The sequence below is a fragment of the Saccopteryx bilineata genome, chromosome 2 (assembly GCF_036850765.1).
Source record: "Saccopteryx bilineata isolate mSacBil1 chromosome 2, mSacBil1_pri_phased_curated, whole genome shotgun sequence".
Classification (NCBI taxonomy): Eukaryota; Metazoa; Chordata; class Mammalia; order Chiroptera; family Emballonuridae; genus Saccopteryx; species Saccopteryx bilineata.
The window spans coordinates 343,788,979-343,811,593 of NC_089491.1; the positions used below are offsets into that span (position 1 = coordinate 343,788,979).

At 56.2% G+C, this 22,615-nt stretch overlaps 1 protein-coding gene across 1 annotated transcript; it reads right to left on the reverse strand.

Moving 5' to 3' along the window:
- Positions 1-35: 35 nt before the first annotated feature.
- Positions 36-15,682, reverse strand: TRPV6 (transient receptor potential cation channel subfamily V member 6). Its single transcript, XM_066262490.1, has 15 exons — positions 15,138-15,682; positions 6,511-6,608; positions 6,232-6,354; positions 5,765-5,902; positions 5,396-5,494; positions 5,073-5,248; positions 4,459-4,605; positions 4,163-4,375; positions 3,777-3,863; positions 3,611-3,687; positions 3,199-3,364; positions 2,775-2,841; positions 2,144-2,412; positions 973-1,079; positions 36-774 (listed from the first exon to the last, which is right to left on the reverse strand). Exons 1-15 carry the CDS (start codon positions 15,383-15,385, stop codon positions 495-497), a joined length of 2,295 nt encoding a protein of 764 aa, XP_066118587.1. The 5' UTR covers positions 15,386-15,682; the 3' UTR covers positions 36-494.
- Positions 15,683-22,615: the final 6,933 nt, after the last annotated feature.

Sequence of the window (22,615 nt, forward strand, 5' to 3'; positions counted from 1 at the left end):
TCTTCAAGGAACACAGGGCAGGTGACACTGCACAGCAGGGGAGTAGGGGACAATTTATTGGTAGGGAGAAGGTGACAAGACTCAACCAGCATCACCCTACCCAGAGCCAGTCCTGTCCCCTCACTCACACGCTTTCTCCAAAAGCCTGCCCAGACTCCCCATAGCACCCGGGCTGGGCTCGGCCCTCCCACTCTGCCTTGGAGTGGACACTGGAAGCCAGAGGTGGCAAGCCTGTCCTTAAAGTGCTTTGCGTAGTCAGTGCAGTGGGGCTCTGTTAAAGCTGAACGGGCAAGGGGAACACCAGCCACTGCCTGGCTGTCCATTTGCTCCAGAGCCCAGCGAGGAGCAGAGACCTGGGCACAGCTGTTCCAGAGGACTTGCCTCCTTTCCCTCTGGACCTGGGAGGTTAGAGCTCCGAGTGTTTGAGGTGCGGGTTCTGTAACGTCCCTGGGAACCAGAGAGCGACCGCCGGGAGGCGCAGCAGGCAGGCCGGCTCAGATCTGATATTCCCAGCCCTCCTCTTCCAGGCCCCTGTTGACTGCGCCCCTCGATTCTGGCTTCAGGGTCCCCTGCCGAAGTTTCTCCCAGTTGCTGCTGCTGCTGCGGGAGGTGCTTCGTGACACTGAGGGGGTGGGGACGGACAGGTGGGGGCTGAAGGGGCGGTGTGGCTGCAGCTTCTCCAAGTCCCTGTCCGAGTGGTCCGAACCCCGATGATCGAAGGCCTGTGCGTAGCGCCGGGCCCGCTGCTGGGTGAGGTCCCACCTGTCTTCCACCCTAGGAAGGACAGAGGACTTGGGCGGGGGCCAAGGGTAAAGGGCTAGACCTGCTTGTCTCCTGTGCACACCCCACCCCCACCACAATGGGTCTCGTCCTCATCCGCTGCTGGCGTGGCAGGGGGTCCAGCCTGTGGGGCAAGGGAGAGCACAGGACCCCCGAGATCACCGCAGTGGCCAGGGCCCCATTGTCACTCACCGCAGGAACCAGCGGTCCCCGAGCCCGTAATCCCCCCCAAAGATCCCGGAGCGAGGCCACATGCAGCGGGGCAGCTTCCGCTCCAGCATCACCGTGGTGGCCACCACCTGCACGTGGGGACAGGGGAACGTCAGAGGAGGCTGGGTGTAGACTTGAGATGTCGCCTAGGGAGCAGAGAGGGTGTTGGGCAACTAATGGGAAACTCAGGAACTCTGCAGTCCCCCAGAGGTGACAAACAGCACCCCTGAGCTGAGGATAGAGGTGTCCGCTTTGTCAACTCTCCTCTGTGGGAGGGTGGATGGGATGTGAGCCCCACAGTCTGTGCCCAGTGACCCAACACCCATGCTGGCACCAGGCTGGTTCTGCAGGAGGCTGAATGACCTCACTCCAAGGTCAATGGAAAACTGAGCAAAGCAAACAGACACAGGTCCTCGGGGCTATGAGATATTTCCACCCTACAGACAGGTCATTTATAAATGCCAACATCCTACTGAGACGTCTAATATCAATACATTTGCTAGGGAAGAAATATTTTCCTGAGCAAACCCCATTTACCCAGTTCGGGGTTTTTGTTTGTTTTTTGACTATTTTTTTACATAGCACAGTTATATGCCATCCAATTTTCAAGATTTCCATTTCTATTTTGCAGGAATTATTTGTGTTGTGATAAATTACCTTACATATATTTTTAAGGGATGATTTAATTCATTGAATGGTCTCTTGTCCCCACTAGGGTGCTCTGAAGATAGTTTCTGCTGCTATAAGGGGCTTTTTGTGGCATTTTTACCGTGTTGTCCAATTTTACTGGGTCAAATTTTAAATGCTAGAATATTGCCCCCAAAATTGGATACTTGATTTTTTCTTCAGTAGCAAAGTTTACGGAATGCCCCTTTTTAGCCACAATTAGCTTTCTTCCTCGTTTAATTCTTGTTGATTATTCTAGAAAAGACAGGTTTTAATTTTTGAGCAAACCACGTGCAATCATTTTCAGCTATTTCAGTATCGTTTGGTGGGATCGCTAGTCCAATTTTATTGTGCACTTTGCATTATTCTGTGTACCACCGTGCAACGGTCCAAACATATGTCAAAATATCCTGCCTCTCTCTGAATTTGTCATGGTCTTTGGAAGGGATTGATGTGCACCAACCCTCCCAGCCACCAGGGGGCTCACCTGAGCCCTCCACAGCTCATCTCGCTCATGAGCCACCCGCCAATGAGTGTCGCCCATCATGGCGATGAGGAGGTTGAGCATGAGCAGCGTGGCGATGATGCCGAAGGCCGCGTAGGTGATGCTGTACATGAAGGGCAGGTCCACGTCATAGTTGGCAGGGCCATCGATGATGGTGAGGAACATCTCAAAGGTGCTGAACAGTGCCATGGGGTAGTTGTAGAAATGGCCCAGCTCGTCGGGGTTCTCGGTCTGGAAGATGATATAGAAGGCTGCTCCACCCCAGGGGGTGAGCCATGCATGACCTTGGTGAGGGCAGCCATGCACGTGACCCAACCACACAGCCAGCTCTGCCCGCTGCCCTCCTCCTCCATACCCCCCTCCCTGCCGTTGACCACTCCGTACTTTACGTTCCTGGGTTGCCTTACTTTCCATATGGCTCATCCCCCTGACCCCAAGAGCCACCCACCCCTACCACTCCCAGCTTTCCCTCACCTCTGAGGGATGTCACATCCTCAGACACCATGGCCCCTCTTGCCTCTGCCTTCCCCCAAGTTCATCCAAGCTGCTCTGTGTTCTCTAGGTTTCTCTCACTGTCCCCTCCCATGGCCCCCAGCCTGAACAGGTGGTTTACCTGAAGTAAAGCCCAGGATGACCACAGCCATCAGCCAGCAGAATCTCATCAAGTCACCAAAAATCATCTAGAGAGAGAGGGAGAAGGTTACACCTGTCGCTCAGCGACTGGCCCCTCCCAGCCTCGAACAGATTTAACTCTGGGAACACTCGCCACTCCGCCCTCTCGGGCAGGGTTGGCAAACCACGGCTGCAGGCCAGATCTCTTTGGCCTTTTTTTAGTATGGGCCTTGAACTAAGAATAGTTTCTACATATTTTAAAAAAGATTTGGGGGAAAAAAAGGGGAGGAGGAAAAGGATATGCAACCGAGACCATATGTGGCTCACAAAGCCCGAGGCATCATCTGTTGTCTGGCTCGTGATAGAAAGGTGTGGAGCCCCTTCTCTAGGACCTTCCTCTAGGAAGCTTGGGGGGAGGCACGGACCTTCTGGATCATGATGGTGAAGGGGCCCAGCATCTGGAATCCTCGGGCGAAGTACATGACATTGCACCACCCCAGCACCAGGGCGAAGGACATGGGCACCACCTCCCCGCTGGTGTTGGTGAGCCGCATCACCATGGTTACCAGCACCGTGCAGGCATAGGTGATACTGTAGGGAGAGCAGGGAGGGGGTGATGAGAGGGGTCTGGGATGATCCAGAGGACCCAAGAGCAAGAGTGTGACTGAGACAGTACCACACACTCAGAGTCAGTCTTCAACACGCCCAATACACAGGGTCCCACACAGCACTCCAGAGGAACCTCTGGGGCTAAGGTTCTCCAGGGCTCGGGAATCCAGGAGGTAAGACCAGAGCCCTAGTGAGGGGAAGGCTGGGAGTGACAGAAAGGAGACTCACATGAGGACATGGAACGGTCCCCCAAGGATAGTATGTCCAAAGAAGCGGGTGACCCCCACCCTGAAGATGTCTGGAATCTGGAGAGACAGGAAGGCATGTGCGGGCTGGGGTGCGGGCTGGAACCCTGGGGCGGATGGCCCCCACCCGGCCCCAGCCCATGCTATACCTCAACGATCAGGATGATCACGGCTCCAACAACAGTCACCAGCTCCCCCACCAGTCGGATGGCGTCCTGGCGGGTCATGTAGGCCTCCTGAGGGGAGCAATATGGTCAGAGCAGGGGCTCAGGGTCCCCATGCACCTGCCCCGCCTGCCTCTGGCCGGAAGTTAAGCATCCCTTGTTCAATTCTTTTTAATCTGTCAGGTCTAGCTGTCCTCAGCTCTGCTCTTTGAGGGCATGTGTGGCACGTGTGTGTGCACTTTGAGTGTGTGCTTCTGTGTTTGAGCCCCGGGTGAGGGGAGAAGTGTGGCTGTCAGACGGGAAAGTGGGACAGGTCTGAGGAAGGGCAGACTGATCCTGCCCCCGAAGCTCAGCGGCTCCCAGGGTGTCACCTGAAGTAGCTTCTGCTGCAAGAGGGTGTTGTCCCGGGGCTGCGTGCGGTTGTCGGTCCTGGGCTTGAGGGGCCGGTAGACGCAGCACACGGTGAAGCAGATGATGTAGAGCACGTACAAGGCGCCCAGCAGGCAGAAGTAGGGCCTCCCGTACCGCTGCCACTTGAGGCTCACCAGCTCCTTCACGGGCGTCTGGTCCAGGATCTGGCGAGCCTGCCGCAGGACGGGCATAGAGCAAGTGGCTCAGGGACTCGGACGTCCCTCCCCGGCCACTCACTGACCTGAAGGCCTCATACCTCCCGCTTCTTGGTGGTGACAATGAGTTCTAGCAGGGACGGCTCATCCCCCGAGGACTCGATCTCTGTGAGGTCGTAGAGGGTGTAGGTTGACAGCCCGAATGTACCCTGGCTGTGCTTCCCCTTCTGCATCAGGTGTTGGAACATCTAAGTAAGGGGAGGAGGGGCGGGGAGACTGAGTCAGGAGGGCAGGCAAAGGGGCGGGTCACAGGGTGGGAGTAAAGACCAGGTCCAGGACTACAGCCCCACTGGAAAGGGCGGGTGCTCTTCACTCACGACCACAGCCTCTGGGGCAGAACAGCCACACATAGACCCCTGGGCTGCTCTCCAGCCCCCCACGACTCCCTGCTGCCCCGTGGGCTGAGGGGGCAGGTGGCCATGGGCACTACAAACCCCAGCGAGGGATCTCAACTCTGTTAGTGCCCAGCAGCTCAGGAAAGAAAAGGGGAATGGAAGGGACCTGGGGACAGGGGAGATAGGAGCCGAGGAGAAACACTGATCTGACAACGGGACCGACGCACAGAGAGGCATGTGTATGTTGGTTCCTACAAAAGGCTACAAGTGTAGGGTGGGGGCATTAGGAGGACACTGTGGGGCTGGGGGAGTGTCCTCACCACTGTGTTGCCCTCCACTCCAGCCAGCTTGAAGGGGGTGAGCCCCTGGTGATTGGGCACCAGGTCCAGGGACTGCAGGTGGTCCCCGCGCCCGTCGTAGGACAGCAGCAGGTTGTACATCTGGCAGGCAAAGGTTTTGTTGGGCTGGAAGACGAGGATGTGCAGCACCGTGTTTCCTGGGGGAGGACGCAGGTGTCACGGGGCCACTGGACCCGTCTCTGGTGGTCCCCATGCCCACCCCAGGGTGGGCCCGATGGTTGTCCCAGACCCTCCTGTCCCACCCCCTTCCTGTTCCCCGGGTCCTTTCCGCACCCAGGCCTTACCCAGGGAGTCCTGGGCCCGGATGTTAGCTCCGTGTTCAATGAGCAGACGCACGATCTCCTCGCTGCCCACGCAGGCAGCGAAGGACAAAGGGTGCTCCCCTGGGGACAGAGGCTCCACAACATGAGTGCAGGTGGACGGGCATTCTCCCCAGTGACTGCTGCCTGTTCCTCCCCACATCTCAGCTCTGGGCTTGGGGGCCCGTGGGCAGAACCAGAGGCAGGGACGGTGCCGAGGGCCCTGGGGGAATGGCTCTGACCCTGAGCCCTATGAGGGCTGACCTCACCTCCACATTCCCCAGGCCTGGGGCCTCCTGGCCTGCCTGCCCTTTGCTCTTGTCCTCCCTCCCCAGCCCCGGCCCTGGCTCTCACCAAAGTAGATGTGGTTGTGGGGGCTGAGGTGGAAAGCTGTGCCCGTAGCCCTGGCGGAGACGCTGGCCCCGTGGGCGAGTAGGGCTTTCACCAAGTTCACGTTCCGGTTCATGATGGCCACGTGCAGTGCAGTCTGACCTGGTTCAGAGAGAGCCCCCCATCATGGATCTGTCCCCAAGGTTGTGTAGGGGGCCCCATATCTACATGGGTAGCCTAAGGAGTTGGGGACAGGGAGCCCTGGGCCAGGCAGGGTTTCCAGGCGATCCAGCTGCTGCTCACTTGTTCCCATTGTCTAAGTCTCTCCATTTTGGGGTGGGGGTGCTCTAATGATGCTCAGTGAGGATGACAAGATAGAAGGGAGGCAAGGAGGTGGACAGAGAGTGGTGGAGCTCAGATTCCCTCTTTGGTTCCCCCAAATTCTCCACCACAGCGCTCGACTCGAAACATTCACCGGTCTGGCGCCTCACCCTCATACAGCTCAGACGTCATGGGCTCAAGGACCAGGTCCGGGGCAGCCTCCATCAGCACCATGGCGGCCTCCAGGTTGTCGTAGAGGGCCGCGATGTGCAGCGCCGTCTCCCCCAGGGCTCCTGCGCAGAGAGAAGAATCATGGGGCTTCCAAGGGCAGGGGGATGGGGACAGTCATGATTTAGGGGCCACAGCAGAAAGTCCTGGGCTATAGTGGGGACCATGTGCACAGGGCCTACCCAGGAGGAGCAGTGCTGAGGGCATTGCCCCATTCTCACCTCTTTGGTGAACCTCACACGCCTGATACTTGAGCAGCTTGCGGAGAGCCTGCACATCATTCTCTTTGGCAGCTAGAAGGAAGGGACACCCCAAGATCCTATAAGGGAAAGGGGTCAGAAAGGTGGGAACGGTGAGCATGCCCCGTGGTGGAGCAAGGGGTGATGGCTTTGCTTCATCACGTATAAACACATGCACCTGAGTGACAGCGAACCCTGAGGTCCCTGGCACAGGGAAGTGAGGCCACTGGGGTGCAAAGAGTTGCTGGATCTCTTTATTAATTAACCCAAACCTCAGTGACTGGTTTCCTGCCTCCCAGGTGCGGGGACCATGTGTGTGAATGTGTTATCTGTGCATATCAGGTACAGAGGGGAGGAGCCTTCCCTAGGTACTCATTCACCTCCTGCTCTTTTGTCTCCTGGAGCAACCCTGATTCAGCAACCCTGATTCAGCTCCACTAAGTGTCCTGAGATTACCTTCCACGATAAGTCTTGTTTTCAAGGACAAGGAGTACAAGGCATTCCGCCCTCTTGTTTGTGGAGGAAGTCCACACGTGGAGGTTAGCAGGTTTCCTGCTGCTACGTGGTGCTCCTCTTGCTAGATCTCCTCAGCAAAGCCCGTGGGTCCCGGCCCTTCCTCCCTGCACTGGCCTCTTTAGGGCTTCATCCGAAAGGAATTTCCTGGCTCCTCCATCAGATTAGAGTTTCTTCCTACTTCCTATCTGTTTCTCACCTGTTTTAAGCAAAAACTGTCTTCTCTGACTCCCCCAAATCCTATTCTTTTTTAAAAAAAATTATTGATTGACTTTAGAGAAAAAGAGATGGAACTATCGATCTGTTCCTGTTCGTGCCCTGACCAGGGACGGAACCAGCAACCTCTATGCTCTGGGTCTAAATCAACAGAGATATCCGGCCAGGGCTCCACCCCCAAATCCTCTCTTGAGTTTTATGCCTACAATGAACTTAAAAACCTTTTTTAAAAATTCAAAACATACTCCAACAAAGATGCATGGGACTCTTTTCATTCAATTTCCTCTCTGGGCCCAGAGCCGCAGGGGTCTTTCTACGGGAGACAATGAAATAACCCTGTTTATCCAGAGATGACCAGTTATGTGACAAAGAGACCCAGATAGGCGCTCAGGCATTAAGCACTGGTGGTGGCAGGAGGCTGGCTCCGGGGTTGGGGGTGGGAGGGCGACTGGGAGAGGAGGGATGAGCAAGGGACACAACTCCTGGAGGGCTGGCCTCTGCCCTGCTCATGGCTCAGAGGCCTCCTCTGGCCCTGTGAGTTCCTCATCTCTTTCTCTCCCTGTGCAGTCCCTACCCTCTACTGCCTGGTCCTGACCATCACTCATTAATTCATGTCCTCATCCTCTAGCTCCAGGTTAGCACAACACTCTCCTGATGAATTTCTCCACGCCCTACCGGATGCCCCCAAGAGACTCTCTGTAAATGGCACATGCAGTCACATCACACACAAGTCCGGTGGGCCCTTAAATGCCCAGGGTCCTTTACAGTCTCTGTGTAACACTTCTCCACGCTCTCCCCCACACACACACCCCCGCTCACACCTCCCCCTGGCATTTTGGCCTCACCGCTGCCCCAGAGCATACCGTTCTCTGCCTAGACTGTAAAGTTCCTCCCACATGAAATTTACCACCCCCTCCCCTCATTGTCTCTTCTGTGTCCCTAGGATGTGTAACCGGGGTATGGTCAGCATCCCCACTGTCTGCAGAGTGAGTGCGTGAGGAGCAGGGCCAAAAAGTGGTTTGGTCTCGCTGTCTCTCCTTATTATCTTTACCGGCTGCCCCCAAGCCAACCTTAAGCAAACATATAATCTTAGGAAAAAATAGTATGCCTGGTATGCAACCAGCTGCAAAACAAGTCTGCTCTGCGCTCCTTCGCCACCAGCAGCACCACCTGCCCGACAATTTGGCCACGCCCCTCCTCCTTAGATACAGAGTCAGTGCAATGCACGGGCAGCGCGCCTGACGCACGCCGGACGCACGCACGCAGGCCCAGGGAGCTCAGCTCTCTTCTCTGGCCTTACTTCCCTTTAGCACCTGTGTTGTGATTGGTATCAGGTCTCTTCTCCTGTACCAGGAGAACTTGAAGGACAGTGATTGGCCACTTAATCATCTCTGTATTCTTCCCCTGACCTCCTCCAATTCGCTCCCAGTTTCATGTGGGGCTTTGACCAAATGTGTGAAAGGTGGTTCATGGCAAAGGTAGACATGGGTCCCAGGGCTCCTATTACCCAAGTTGCAACTTCCTCATAGTTCCTGCATCCTAGGGTGTGAGTAGAGGGGTTTGTGGGTGGCAGGCTTGAAAAAAATTATATTTATATATATATATCTCCACCCATCCCTTTTGGTCCCTACACATCTCTGGAGCCAGTAAATATCCCCCCACATTCTCTGTGTGCTGACAGCCCTGCTAGACCTGGGAGGGTCAAGGAGCTACTGTCCAGCTCAGGCTTACCAGGTCGACCAAATAAAAATATGGGACGCTTGCCTGATCAGGCGGTGGCACAGTGGATAGAGTGTTGGACTGGGACACAGAGAACCCAGGTTCAAAACACCAAGGTCACAGCTTGAGCACGGGCTCATTGACCAGAGCTTGGGATCACAGACATGACCCCATGGTCACTGGCTTGAGCCCAAAGGTTGCTGGCTTAAAGCCCAGGGTCGCTGGCTTGAGCAAGGGGTCACTCACTCTGCCCTAGTCAGGGCACATATGAGAAAGCAATCTTTGAACAACTGAGGTGCCTCAACAAACAACTGATGTTTCTCATCTCTCTCCCTTCCTGTCTGTCTGTGCCTAGCTGTCCCTCTCCCTGATTCTGTCTCTGTTAAAAAATATATATATGGGACACTCAGTTCAATTTGAATTTTAGATACACAACAAATACACTTTTTATTGTATGTCCGTCCCATGCAATATTTGTGACATATCTATACTAACAACACCTTGTTGATCTGAAATTCAAATTTAACTGTGTCCTGTATTTTATCTGTCAAGAACAGGCAGACCATACTCTGGATGAAGAGCCGGCTTAGAACCCAACCCAGCAGTGTTTGTGGAGAGCTGGCTTCCTCTGGTTGGCAGGCCCCAGACTCCAGCAAACATGGGGGTGTGAGGTGCGGTGCCTGTGGATAGTCCTGAGGGCATCAGGCAGAGCCGTTCCTTGTAATAGCATCACAGGGCCACAAGGGGACAGCAGAGGAAGCCCTAGCTCACATTCTTGGCAGTAAAGGGGGGTCCCCAAAACACTTGCCTATCCTTGGGACCCATGAAAAAGGTATAAGAGCAGACCCTCCAAAGAGGTTCATGCCTGAGCTCTGATAGTTTCTTTCATAACAACCCAGCACAGAAGTTTAGATTCGGTGCAAACTCTACACACCTTTACCAGGTGGCTGCTAGGTCCCTCCCGGGGTGGGAAGAAGGGGAGATACTGAGGACATATCTTTCATTGGGATGGCTAGATTATAGTCTGTCCCTTCCGGGGGGAAAACTTCATTTTATTTAGTAGAATATTTCACATTACTACCAGAATCCCTTAGCTACAAACAGGGGTTTAGACCAGTGGTGCTCAAACAGGGGTAATCTTCAGTCCTCTCCCCAAGGCACCTAGTAATGTCTGGATATATTTTTGGTTGTTGCAACTGGGGGAGGGGTACCACTGGCTGGCTTCTGATGGGTTTAGGGTAGGATGTTTTTAAGCAGTTAAGCACCTTAGACAGGCAGCTTCCCATAACAAAGAATTCTCCTGCCCATCATGTCAATAGTGCCAAGGTAGAGAAACTCCAACTAAAGGTATATATAATTATTCATAATCCATTTTTTTTAAAAAAGGATACTTCACATTTAAATGGATGAGAAATAACCTATATGTTTTCATACATGTCATTAAACAAAAAGGTGAAGTCTTTTAAGCACCCACTGATTAAGTAGCAACAAATTATTGAGCAAATCTGCAATTATAATAATATGAAAGGTGCTGGCAGGACTTAAAATGTTTAATTTTGCTAGACAATTATTTATCAAATTGAACAGTCTAGTTCCGTATTAGACCAGTGCAAACCCAACTACAGGATTCCTGGCATGAAACCTAGCACATTCTTTGTAGACAAATCATGGGTCACCCCCCTCGGAGTTCCCTCTGACCACCAAGGGAGAATCTATCACTTCCCTTCTTCCGGTTCTGCCACCCCGGGCTCTCCCCGTCCATTCCCAAGAACATGGACATTCGTGTGTGTGTGTGTGTGTGTGTGTGTGTGTGTGTGTGTGTGTGTGTGTGTGTTCACACATGTGTGCATGCAGGGGACACAAGTCAAGTTTTGTATTTGGTTGCTGGGGAGCAAGGCTGATCCAAGAGAGTCTGCAGGAGAGTTCAAATCCGAATTTTAGATCAGGGAAGTTCCAAGAAATCTCGTCTAATCTGTTCATGCAACAGATGGAGAAAGAGGCCTCGCATTGGAGGTGGCTTGTCCTAACACGTCGGAGGCGGAGCTAGGACGAGCGCCCATTTGTCATTTCTCTGTCCCCATTTTCCTTGTTAATCGGGGTTGGAAATGGGGTGAGAAGAGGCACAGGCGACTGTACGGACTTGTGTGGGTTCCTCTGGCTTTGCCACAAGCGCCCTCTCGGAGGAGGGTGTCCTTCGGGGAGGGGAGGGCACCGACAACACGGTACAGCTCCTGAATGAACACGGTTCTGGCAGCAGGAAGTTCACAACCCCTCTACGCCCCTGCCTTCCTGGGAGGTGCCTCCTTACCACTGTGGGGTGTGCTCATCACAAGAACCCCATGCCTTCAATGTGCAGCACCTCGCTCAGTCCCCCTTTTGCTCCTACAGCCCCACCACACAGGCTGACTAATGCTCTCGGTGTTTCAGAAAAGGAAACTGAGGCAGGAGGGCCAAATATTTGCCCAAAGATCACACAGAGTTAAAAGGCAGAAAGCTTCACCAAGAACCTAGCCTTAGGCGCTCACCTCTCAATTATGTGGTTCTTCAAGTTTTATGACTCTTCCCAGAGGGAGGGGGGACAGCCCGAAGCAGTGACCACAGATGAAGGAAACCACCGCCCCCTCCACATCAGGAAGGAGGCACACACTGACCACCTGGCCACCTCCCCCCAGGTCGAGTTCTTGGCCATAGGACGAGGTTCAAAGCTTCCAGGGAAGTAGCTGTTGCCAGACTGGGAGTCGGGCTGCCTTCCTACCTGCCACAGCGCCATCCTGCGTGCAGGTAGACCCGGGTGCCCACAGGGACGACGTGTGTGTATTTACTGAGGCAGGGAGCCCTGACATGCTGGGAAGTCCCAGGGCTTCTCAGACATGTCAGTTCCCACACGTTTATAAGTGGCTATCTAAACAGAGGAGAACCGTCGGTGTTCATGGCCTTCCTGTAAACGAGTGGGGGAGGAGGCTGTACCAGCAAGGGGGTCAGGTGTGAGGGTCAGGTTAGGCAGCCTCTGGAAGGTGGCGGCACCCCTCCACACCCATATCAGCTGAAATCAGACACTGCAGCGTCCTTCTCTGCGCTCTCAAGACTGTTCACACCCTGCCTGGGACGCTCACCGGGCATCGCCTAGCAGATGATGTTGTATGTCGCCCATGAGAACTGGAGCTCACAGAGAGCAGGGAAGGGGCCGTGTTCATTTTCTGCAAACCTAGCCTAGCATTTTCTGCTCGGTAAACGTCTGGTACACTGGACATCAGGAAAGAGGACCATTCGAGGCCCAGGGGAGATGGTACCGGGGAAAGGGGGCATTCAGCTTGAATGGCAACCACGTGGCTTTACCCAGAATGGATGGGAGACTGAGGCACAGAAAACACCCACCAGTGAGAGGAGCGCTGGGCTCCCCATCAGGCTGCGGAGACCAGGAAGTCCTCCCATCTCAGTGGACTCTGCTCCACCCCCTGGAGTCCCCGCAATCCCCTCTGAGCCCTTGACACAAATCCCTCATGTCACTGTTTGCTGACCCCGGGCCTGCCTCCTTAACAGGGAGAAAAGCCCCTCCCTCCCACAGTTAGATTGGGGATTGCAGATAAGGTGGGTGCTGATTTCATTGTGGGTGCACCCCTGACCTGACTATTTCGTCCTGTGTCCATGCGTTCCCCGTATTTATCTGATTTTCGGCGTCTCCTCTTGGGCTGGGTGACTGCACAGCCCAGCCCTCTCTCCTTCCTGGTTACTTCAGGCCTCCCCTGGGACTGCCCACCCGGAGGACACTCAATCCTCCCGGGTCCCGGAGTTCGAGAATAAGAGGGCCAAGGAGCTGTAGAATCAGGAAGGCAGGTTGGGGAATGGAGGCGGAGGGGTACCTCAGAATGGTGACATCATGCCTCTCTGGCCCCAGGTACAAGAGGAGGCCCAGCGTACGGTACGAAGAGGAAGCAGGGCAGAAAAGGCAGGTGGAGGCGCCCGCTCTCAGCTGGGCTGCCATCCTTCACTCTGTCCGTGCCTAACCTGGCACTCAGAGAACTTCTGCCACCCCTTCCAGAACCCTGGGCCTTTCTGTGCTCTGGTTCTGTCTGCCTAGCCCTGGGGTCCTACGAGTGGGACGGGGATGAGTGGGACCAGGGGTGGCCTAGTCGACAACAACACCATCATTCTGTGGCCTCAAGACGTCATCAACCAAACATGTGCTCAGCCCCCACTCTCTCAGGCCTGGGGGACAGAGGTGGGCGGCCGGTGTGAGAGACAGGAAGCCAGCACTGAAGAAAGCGTCTCACCCCAGCCCAGAGTCTTTGAGTCAAAGAACAGCCACAGGGGCTCCCGGCAGCCTCTTCGCCTCCTGCCTCCCGGCCAGGCTCAGGAGAGCCCCTCCATTTGCGGAGAGAAAGACCCTCAGACGCGAAAGTTTAAGCTTTGCTCTATGCATAGACACATCATCTGCCCTCTTAGGACCCGGGGAAACCCCAGCAGGAGGACTTCCTCCAGGCGTGCCACCACCAGGGTGGGCAGTCCGCAGAGACTTTGCAAGGAGACCCTACACTGGGATAGCTTCAGGTGTCCTCCGGGTCCCCTCCTGCTAGCTCCCAACTCTAAGCTGCCCTGGGGTGGGGGCATCAGATGAGGGTAGAGACATTTTCAGGGGCTGGGAGCAACAGGTGAGATTTCTTTAGGGCTCAGACTCTAGGCCTCTAGAATCCCACCACTTTTGAATGGCAGAGGGGGTGCCCCATCCCACCAACAGAGAGTAATGGATTCCAGGCTGGGTCCCATCGGCATATCCTCCCATCAATGGTTGATGCAATTAATGCACAGGAATGAGAACCAGGACCACATTTTACTTCTTTTGGGATTACTAGAGTCTGCAGATCCTCTCTCCCTCCTTTCCTTCTTTCCTTCTTTCCTTCTTTCCTTCTTTCCTTCCTTCCTTCCTTCCTTCCTTCCTTCCTTCCTTCCTTCCTTCCCTTTCTTTCTTTTTCTTCCTTCCTTCCTTCCTTCCTTCCTTCCTTCCTTCCTTCCTTCCTTCCTTCCCCTTCCTTCCTTCTCCTTCCTTCCTTCCTTCCTTCCTTCCTTCCTTCCTTCCTTCCTTCCTTCCTTCCTTCCTTCCGTCCTTTCTCCCTCCCTCCCTTCTTTCCTTCCTTCCCACATATCTACGTATGTCTGCTACATGTTTCTGCCAGGGAAATTTTTCAAGGGCTAGGGAGTAGAAATATGACATTGCCTGACCCATCAGCACCTCTCTGGTGGAGGTTTGAGGATGCCACCATCCTTCCAAGGCCCAGCAAGGTGCCTGGCCATTAGAAAACAACAGTCAAGCCTGACCAGGCGATGGCGCAGTGGATAGAGCGTTGGACTGGGATGCAGAAGGACCCAGGTTCAAGACCCTGAGGTCGCCAGCTTGAGTGCAGACTCATCTGGTTTGAGCAAAGCTCACCAGCTTGGACACAAGGTCGCTGGCTCCAGCAAGGGGTTACTCGGTCTGCTGAAGGCCCGCGATCAAGGCACATATGAGAAAGTAATCACTGAACAACTAAGGTGTCGCAACAAAAAACTGATGATTGATGCTTGTAATCTCTCTCCATTCCTGTCTGTCTGTCCCTATCTATCCCTCTCTGACTCTCTCTGTCTCTGTAAAATAAATAAATAAATAAATAAATAAATAAATAAATAAATAAATAAAAGAAAAACGGCAGTCGACCCTTAACAATGCAGCTTTGAACAACGGCGTTCTACCCATGAGCAGATTTGTTCAATGGACCCTCACAGCTGAAACCCATATTGTTACAAGGGGCACCTGGCGGCCGAGAACTCTTGTAAACGAATGGACAACGTTGGTTATGTGTGGGTTTCTGACTGCACACCCTCGGCGCCCCTACCCCCACATTGTTCAAGGGTCAACTGCCTCCTAAGAAGCTGCAGAACAGGCTTGGAGCCTCCAATACAGGGGCCACCTGTGCCCACGCCAGTCCTCCACTCCAGCCCGGAACCCTGAGGCCCCACAGGCCAAGACTCTTGAGACAAAATGCTCCAGAGGAACTAGTCCTGGAGCACAGTCTGTCTAGACAGAGGTGCCAAACAAAGGAGAGGGAGGAGGGGGAGGGGGCGAGGGGGCCGAGGCCAGAAGGATGGGGGGCTCATGGCGGGGGGGGGGGCAGCAGGTGCAGGCTTACCTCTTCTGCTGCAGCAGGTTCTGCTCATCTCGGCTCTGAGCCCAGGACTCCTGTCTCTGGAACCAGCTACAGAGCTTCCTCCACAGGCTGAGCAGGAGCCTCGTCCTCTTGGGGAGTGCCAGCCCCATGTCGTGCAGGGCGGGCTCCTTGTGGGGCTGAGGCGGACACCAGAGCCCGACTGGACTCAGCCTGGGCGCCACATCAGCTTCCCCAAGGGCCGGCCTGCCGTCTCCCTGGAGGGGGCCCATTGCCTACCGCCCGGGCCCCCGGGGTCTCGGGCAGGCACACTCCAGGTTGCAGAGGGCTCCGAGTTTGTTTCACTTGGCAGAGCCTGGGCTGCCTCACTGGGCTTCCCTGGCAGGAGCTCCTGGGATCTGGGCAGACACCCTCCCTCCTCCTCCCAAATCACCTGAGATTTAAAGAGACAGGCCAGCAGACCTGCCTGCCACCTGGGCCTTGCATAAACTCCTTCACCCCATCTCTCTCCCTGCCCCCAGGCCGGTCCAGGGAGGAGAGTTCTTCAAAGAGACAGCAAAGGCCTCTCTTGGACCTTGAGCCACCTGCTGACCTTTTATAGAAAGGTCTGGACAGGTCAGGTGAAGCTGAGAGGCTCAAGGCAGTGAGGGAGGAGGGGGGAGGGGTCAGGCAGGTCTTTGGGATTGGAAGGCCCCTCAAATGAGTGAGCCCACCTTTCTACGGGGCCTTTCCTTCAGCCCCTCCCCCCCCTTTTCTGAGCCTCCCCTGCTGGGGACTTGGCTTTTCTGACTCTTGCCCTTTAATCTCTCTCCTGGCCCAGAACAGGGGCACAGTATTGAAATCCTTGTCCCCACACCAGCGGAGGTCCCCAGACGATTTCTGTCAGGGGTCACAGTGGAGGCAGGTGGGTATCTCCAGCTTTGCAAGCCAGGGCATACGGTCCCCAACCCATTCCTCTTCTTCTCTTACAGCCCTTTAAAGATGTAAAATCCATCCCGAGCTCCTGGGCTGGGGCACGAAGGAGAGCTGTGGCCCCCGACAGGGTTTGCCGCCCCCACTCTGGACCTGGAGATCCTCCCCGGCCCGACATACTGTGGTGGGTGGTCAAGCACAGTACACACGTCCCACTCAGCGCTAATCTCAGATGGACAACAAGGAGCTGGGTTAGGGTAAGGACGCCCGAGAATCGCAAGGACCCTCTCCGGCAACCTCCCGTGGGGGCAGCGCTCACCTACCCGCTCGCCCCTGCCTGCCTGCCTGCCAGGCCCTGGACTAAGTGGGCCCCGGCCGGCCTGTGTCACACCGTGAGGCACGTGTATCAGCTGCATTTCTCCAATTGGGAAAGCAAAGCTCAAAGCAAAATAACTCTCCCAGGGCCAGGCAGCCATTCAGTGACCAAGGCCAGGTTCAGACCCACCCCCTGGCGATGGAGCCACCATCTCTCTGCCCCAGCACACCCCCGCAGGCACACCGAGTTCCAGGGAGGGGACAGGCCTGCATCACAGCCATGAAGAACGACAGAGCTCGTCGTGGTCCCACAACACAGTAGAGACACGTGCGAGCTGGGGCCACCGTGAAGATCAGTTATTTCCCCTCACTTGGGGCAGAAACAGAGGCTCTGGACGATGCAGAGCCCCTGGGCGAGCCAGTGACCCACCCGATGGCCTGGGGCCCACGTGTCTGCACACTCAGAGTCCCAGGGGTGGGGTCGCTCTCTAGCTCCTGAGTCATTCTGTCCTACATGTCCCTGTCCCTGACACAGAGGGCTGGCGCAAGCAGCAAGGGGAGAGAGGGGGAGAGACAGAGAGGGGGAAGCACGGGGACAAGAGAGCTTAGATGCAGGTGGGCTGTCGCTGTGGGCAGGGGAGGAGGGTCACCCTCAAATCTACGGGAAGTGAGGCTCCTGTTCCTGCTGTTGGCCCAAGGCCAGGCCAGAGGCCCTGAGCAAACAGCGCAGTTCAATGAGCCACCTTCCACACCCACTCAGGGGTCAGTGGGTGCAGGCTGGGTGGCGGGAAGGTGCTAGAACCCAAACCTTGAACCCAGGACCTTTGTGCCCATTAAGCCCGTGCTTGTCTGCCTGCTGACCCACCCACCTTCGCTGTCCTGTTGGGCTCCAGCCAAAGCCCCCAGTGAGTCCCTGGTGGGAGGGAACAGGATGATGATGTACCTGCATGTGGGGGAGGAAGGCGACAGGTGGATGCAGTCACTCCAGACGGCCCTTCCCTGCCTGCACCTGGCGCTGCCTCGGTGTGGGTCCCCAGGACGCGTGGGAGACAGAGGACAGGCTGACATGGGTTGGATGACCGGAGCAGAGGAGGTGCCTTGCAGATACTGGCTTCTGCCCGCCCTGTCCCCTCACCTCTCGGTCCCAACATTAGTGCTTGGACAGTGGGAAAGGCGGGCCACAGGGTGGTGGCTCCCCTACATGGGTCCTCTCGGATTGTGAAGCCACATTCCCCGTCCCGTCCTGGGACTACTGGTTCCGAGGGGCCGGGAGCTGTCCTGGAGCCCCCTCTCTTGAGGAGTGTGGCAGGCTCCCTGGCTCATGTCAAGGCCGAGGCCATGCTGGCCACAACCCCCTGCAGGGGAGACAGGGTTGGCTCTGCGACCCAGAGTCCCCGCCTCGCGTGTCCAAAAGTATCCCAGGCTGCAGGTGCCTGGATGAGGAGGGGGGCGAGCTGGAACTCATGGGAGGACAGGATGGTCACAGGTGCAGCCTCCTCTGCTGAGCTGCCGTCACACCCTCTCCAAGTTCCCCTGCCAGACTCCAAACTGAAGAAGACTTTAATGACTCTGGGCAAGTCACTGTCCCTCTCAGCAGTCCCGTCTATAAGAAGGAGCATATGGATTGGGGGTGACCATTGTCCAGTATGCTCCTGAGCTCATGGCGGTCCGTCTCCAGCCAAGCCTTGGAGGACTGAAGAGGTCAGGGTCCATGGGGTTGGGGACCGGAAGGTCAGTGTTAACTGGGTTTGGGCCAGGCTCTTCCTGCTTCAGGGTGAACTTGAACAGTATGTAAAAGTCAGGTCCTCAGGGTCCGATGGAGAGATCGGGAGGGAGGGTCAACCAGAGTATGGCCGGCGTCCCCTAAGTCCACACTGGCAGTGCTGAAGGGGTCAGGGGCATGGTGGGTGTGTATGCGTGTGTTAGTATGCGCAGGACCAGGCACAGCCCGGACTGGGGCCCAGGAGCTGCCCTGCGCTGCTTCCTACATCGGGACACCGTTTCTCAACCCAGGCACTACTGATGTCTTGGGACAAATAACTGTGGGGTGTGGGGGCTGCCTGTGCATTGTAGGGTGTTTAGCTGCCACTCACTGGGTGGCAGGAGCATCCCCCGGCTCAGGTGTGACAATCAAGGATGTCTTAGACATTGCCTGATGTGCCCTGGGGAGTAAAAATCTCTCTCCACTGAGAACCACTGATTTAGGACAAAAAGTGTGTATATTTCTGGTTGTGTCCCTCTTTTTGTTGGTCCTGTCTTTCTGTTCCTTGTCTACCCTTGCTCAAGCCACTGCCTCTCTGCAACTGCCCCTGCTCCCTTGGTCTTAGGTGCTGTGCTAGCACGTGTGGGGTTTGTGTGCACATGAGTAGGGTTGTGGTGTGTGATGTGGGGGGGGGGTGAGGTGTGTGTGTATACGGGGTGTGTATTGTGTGATGTATGCTGTGAGTAGCTGTGGTGTGTGATATGGTTGGTGCATGTGTGTGTGTGCGTGTGTGTGCACATGTGTGTGTGTGCATGTGTGTGTGTGTGTGTGTCTAGGGCTCTGAGCTGTCTCTGTGGACCCCTGGCTTTATTCCTCTTCTTCCTTCTCCCTCTGCCTCTTTGTCTCCTCGTCCAGCTCACTGCGTTACCGCACCCCTTCTCCTGACGCCATCTCGGAGGCTCTTTAGCTCTGTTGTCATGAGCAGGGCGGGCCAGGTAGACCAAGGAGCTGTGCTGACGGCCCCGGGTCAAGGCAGTGAGGTCACAGCCGCTGCTCGCTCAGCTTGGAGTTTGTTCCAGTCACTGGGTTCACGAGCCTGTGCCAGCCCAGAAAGCCTGCACAGCAGCGGGCGCTGATGGGCAGGGAGTGCGAGCGTGCACGCACACACGTCACCACACTGCCCAGGGCTCGGGCTGGCCGGACCGTGACCGCGAACATGTCTGACTGGAGCCCCAGGAGTGAGGCCCCCAGGGCGGGATCTGTGGTCACCTGGCTGGCAGTTGGTGCTAGAAATCCTCCAGGGTCCTTTTCAGCTCAAACAGCCTGTGAGCTTGAAGGCCTGCCGGTCCCACGGGCTCCTTGTGCACACACAGGCATGTCAGCTCCCCCGGGCCAGGGGGTCTCAATTGTTGTACAACCATCCTGCTCTTCACTCCTAAATGTGGCCTTAGTCCCGGGTCCCCTGTTCTCATCCCAGGTGGTGACGGGAGCTCCATCCCTTCGCCCTCATTTCCTACAGCCCCTCCATCCCTGGTCACCCCTGAGCCCACCTACGTGCTCACTCCCCGGGGGACCGACACTGTGTAGCAGCTTCAGACACACGTCGCTGTTCTGATGAGACCCAAGGAAAGCCGAGAGAAAGGTGCTTGAGGAGCAGAGTTGGAAACAGGGCAGAGGCCACGGCAAAGGGCGCCTGCAGCCAGCTTCCACCTTCTCGGGTACGCCTGTGCTCGTTATTCAACCTGTGCTCGTGCCCAGTATGTTTTATGTGAAATGCATCAGTGGGCCGTAGCAATGAGTTAGCCCAGGGATGTGTGTGCACGTGTGTCTGTGTCCTGGCATTGCCCTGAGAGTCTGTAGATTTTCAAGTTCACAGGTGTTGGTCCTTCTGGATCCTTACTTCTTGTGGAATGTGCCCAAGGCCAGAGATGGGCATGTGCATGGAGGGAGTGGGGGAGGTAGGATGTCAGGGAGCATCCTCCCTGTCACCCAGGTCCCCCTCCCGTCCCAACGCACCTCTGCAGGGAAGATGCTCTGACCCAGCCCTGCGAGGTCTCCCTGGGTTTGCAGCCTCTCCCATACCCCCTCAGTGGTTTAGATCATCTGTTTCCAACCCCTCTATCCAGGAGGTGACAGGGAAGGGGCTGAGTGAGGAAGGGAGCCACACAAACCCTGGCCAGACCCCAACTCTCTCTGGAGGTGTCTGCTGGCTGAAGTCATAGCTTGTGGCCCCCGCATGACCCGGCTGGGGACACAGCGGTATACAGGAGGGTGTCGGGGTTTGCAGTATGCTTCCCAAGCCTCTCCCCTCCTTTCATCTTTCTCTCTCTTTCTCCCAGACCCTGAGGCCTTCTCCCTTCCCCCACTGGACCCCTCTGCTCTGCGACTTCCCCCCAGTCTATTTTACCCCTCTCATGTCATTCCAAGCTCCTTTATATCAGGCATTGAAGAAGTCACCAGGCATTGAGACACTTCGTGTGCACAGACCCTCAAAGAGCTCTCCAAACACGGGGAGTGAGCCCTGAGACCGGCTTCTGGAGCAGGCAGGGCAGAGAGACAGCAGCACGTGACCAGGACGGTTGCACACCAATCGCAGTTCGGCCAGACATCTGTGTGTGACCGTGGCCAAGTCACTTACCTTTTACTGTTCAGATCTGCAGCAATAAGAACTCTTGAGTTCTTAAGTTTTCCTTGTCTTTTCAACAGGAAGCCCCCCAACTTCCACCTGCAGAAAGGCTGGGGCTCAGAAGCGCCTCCTATCAGAATGAGCTCCATTCTCTCCGCTGAGATCTGTCTTCGTCTCGGAGTCACAGAGGCAGATGCCCACCAAGCAGAGAGGAGAGACATCATGTAGACAGGGAGGACATCGGCACACATGACTTCTGATCACTGTCTAGTCTTATGAATAGCGGGGTGCTAGGACCCCAGTCTGGGTGCCGAGAGGGGACAGCCTTTCACTGTGGGGATTCCCAAAGTGCTGGACAGTCAGAGACGGGGCTGGGGACAGGTGTGCGATCTGTCCACTCTCTTCCACGCTCGGCAATGGGACACCGAGCTCAGGGCATGTGGGCCATAAAGTCTAGAGTTAAATAGATTGGTTTGTGGCCCAGGAGACAGGATCCAGTCATTCTCCCAAATCAGATTATCACCATGAAAATCCCACACCAAAAACAACATGCTTTTCCACAAGCAGGTGTTCCCACAGGGAAGCCCAGTTCCTCCAGCAGCTGCCCTGCCGGGCCAGCACGCCCAGTGACCCTCCCCAGCGTGTCCCCGCCTGCTCTGCTCCCCGCCCCCACTCCAGCACAGTCCCTGAAAGGGCTACAAGGCGGTGATAAGAACGCTTTCAAATTCTATTTATTTAACACTAACAGTCACCCAGACACCCTGCCACCTCTGTGATAAAAAACAAGCAAAATGCCAGATTTGATCCATCAGTCAGGGCAATTGTTGACTGCAGGGAGGGCGCCCTGCGTGGGGTGGGGCAGGGGCAGCAGGCAGGGTTGGAGAGGCAGGGGCAGCAGGCAGGGTCGGAGAGGCAGGGCAGGCAGCAAGAGCAGGACAGAGGAGGCTGACGCTGGACAGGCGGACCTGGGAGGCAGCTGTGGGCTCCTCTCCTCGGAGCTGGGCTGAGGCTGTGCCCCAGGATGGAGCAGCCTCAGGAAGGGGGTGACTCCCCAAGCCTGCAAGGCAGCACAACTCTGGGGAGCTAGGGGCTGGGGCATTAGGGGCTAGGCAGAGTCTGTGGCAGATACCTAAGCAGGGCGTGGTGGGAGCTGAGAGGAGGGTGGGGAGCCAGGCGCTGGAGACCGGGAGGTGGTGTCCCAGCTGGGTACAAGGAAGGGACGGGAGCCAAACTTTGTATGTTCTCCAGAGAACTATTGGGCAATTCTCAACCTCCCAGGGCAACAAGAGCGCAAGGTCCCTGGTCAGCCAGTGCAATAGCAAGTTCGAGGAGAGCAAGAAAGCACTAGCTACCGCGATAACAATTCCTAGGAGAGAAAGAAAGCGCTAGGTACAGTTCTGCACCTGCCCCCTGCACAGGCTTTTCAGGGCCGGTGGACCCAAGCGGATCCCGTGCAGGAGGGCGTGTCCACACATCCAGGCTGGCGCGGTGCCGGGCACTCCACAGCGCACCGTGTGATCCCCGATAGGGGACAGCCCACTGGCCCTGAGGACCCAGCACACCACTGCCCGCTGCGTCCTGGGGCCAGGCAGTGGCTGGGCCCTGGCTCTGCCCCCTTCTCCCGGCCAGCCTCAAGGTCCCAACAGCAATCGCTGACTTAGATGTGAACCCAAGCTATAGGGAAGTCCAGGAGCCACGAGGCAGCGATCAGGGCTTGGCCCAATACGCTCGCGAACGGACCAGCGGACCAGCGTGCGGACTGAGAAGCCAGAGCGCAGGGCCGCCCACTGCCAGCTACGGGGAAGGCGTCAGCGTGGGATTCCGTGGCTGCGGGGCAGGCCGCTCGCGGAGGACGTGCTGTAAATTCCCTGTCAGAGGTGTGCGAGTGCCCTGAGCTAGCACCGCACCAAGGTGTCTCTGAGTGCCACCTCTGCGTTGGTCCTTGCT

Excerpts from the sequence above, each read along its gene's own strand:
- TRPV6 (XM_066262490.1), bottom strand. The coding sequence starts at position 15,385 with ATGGGCCCCCTCCAGGGAGACGGCAGGCCGGCCCTTGGGGAAGCTGAT. Across the intron at positions 5,903-6,231 it reads GACGTCTGAGCTGTATGAGG|GTCAGACTGCACTGCACGTG; the intron begins GTGAGGCGCCAG and ends TCTCTGAACCAG. Across the intron at positions 3,688-3,776 it reads TGATCATCCTGATCGTTGAG|ATTCCAGACATCTTCAGGGT; the intron begins GTATAGCATGGG and ends CTGTCTCTCCAG.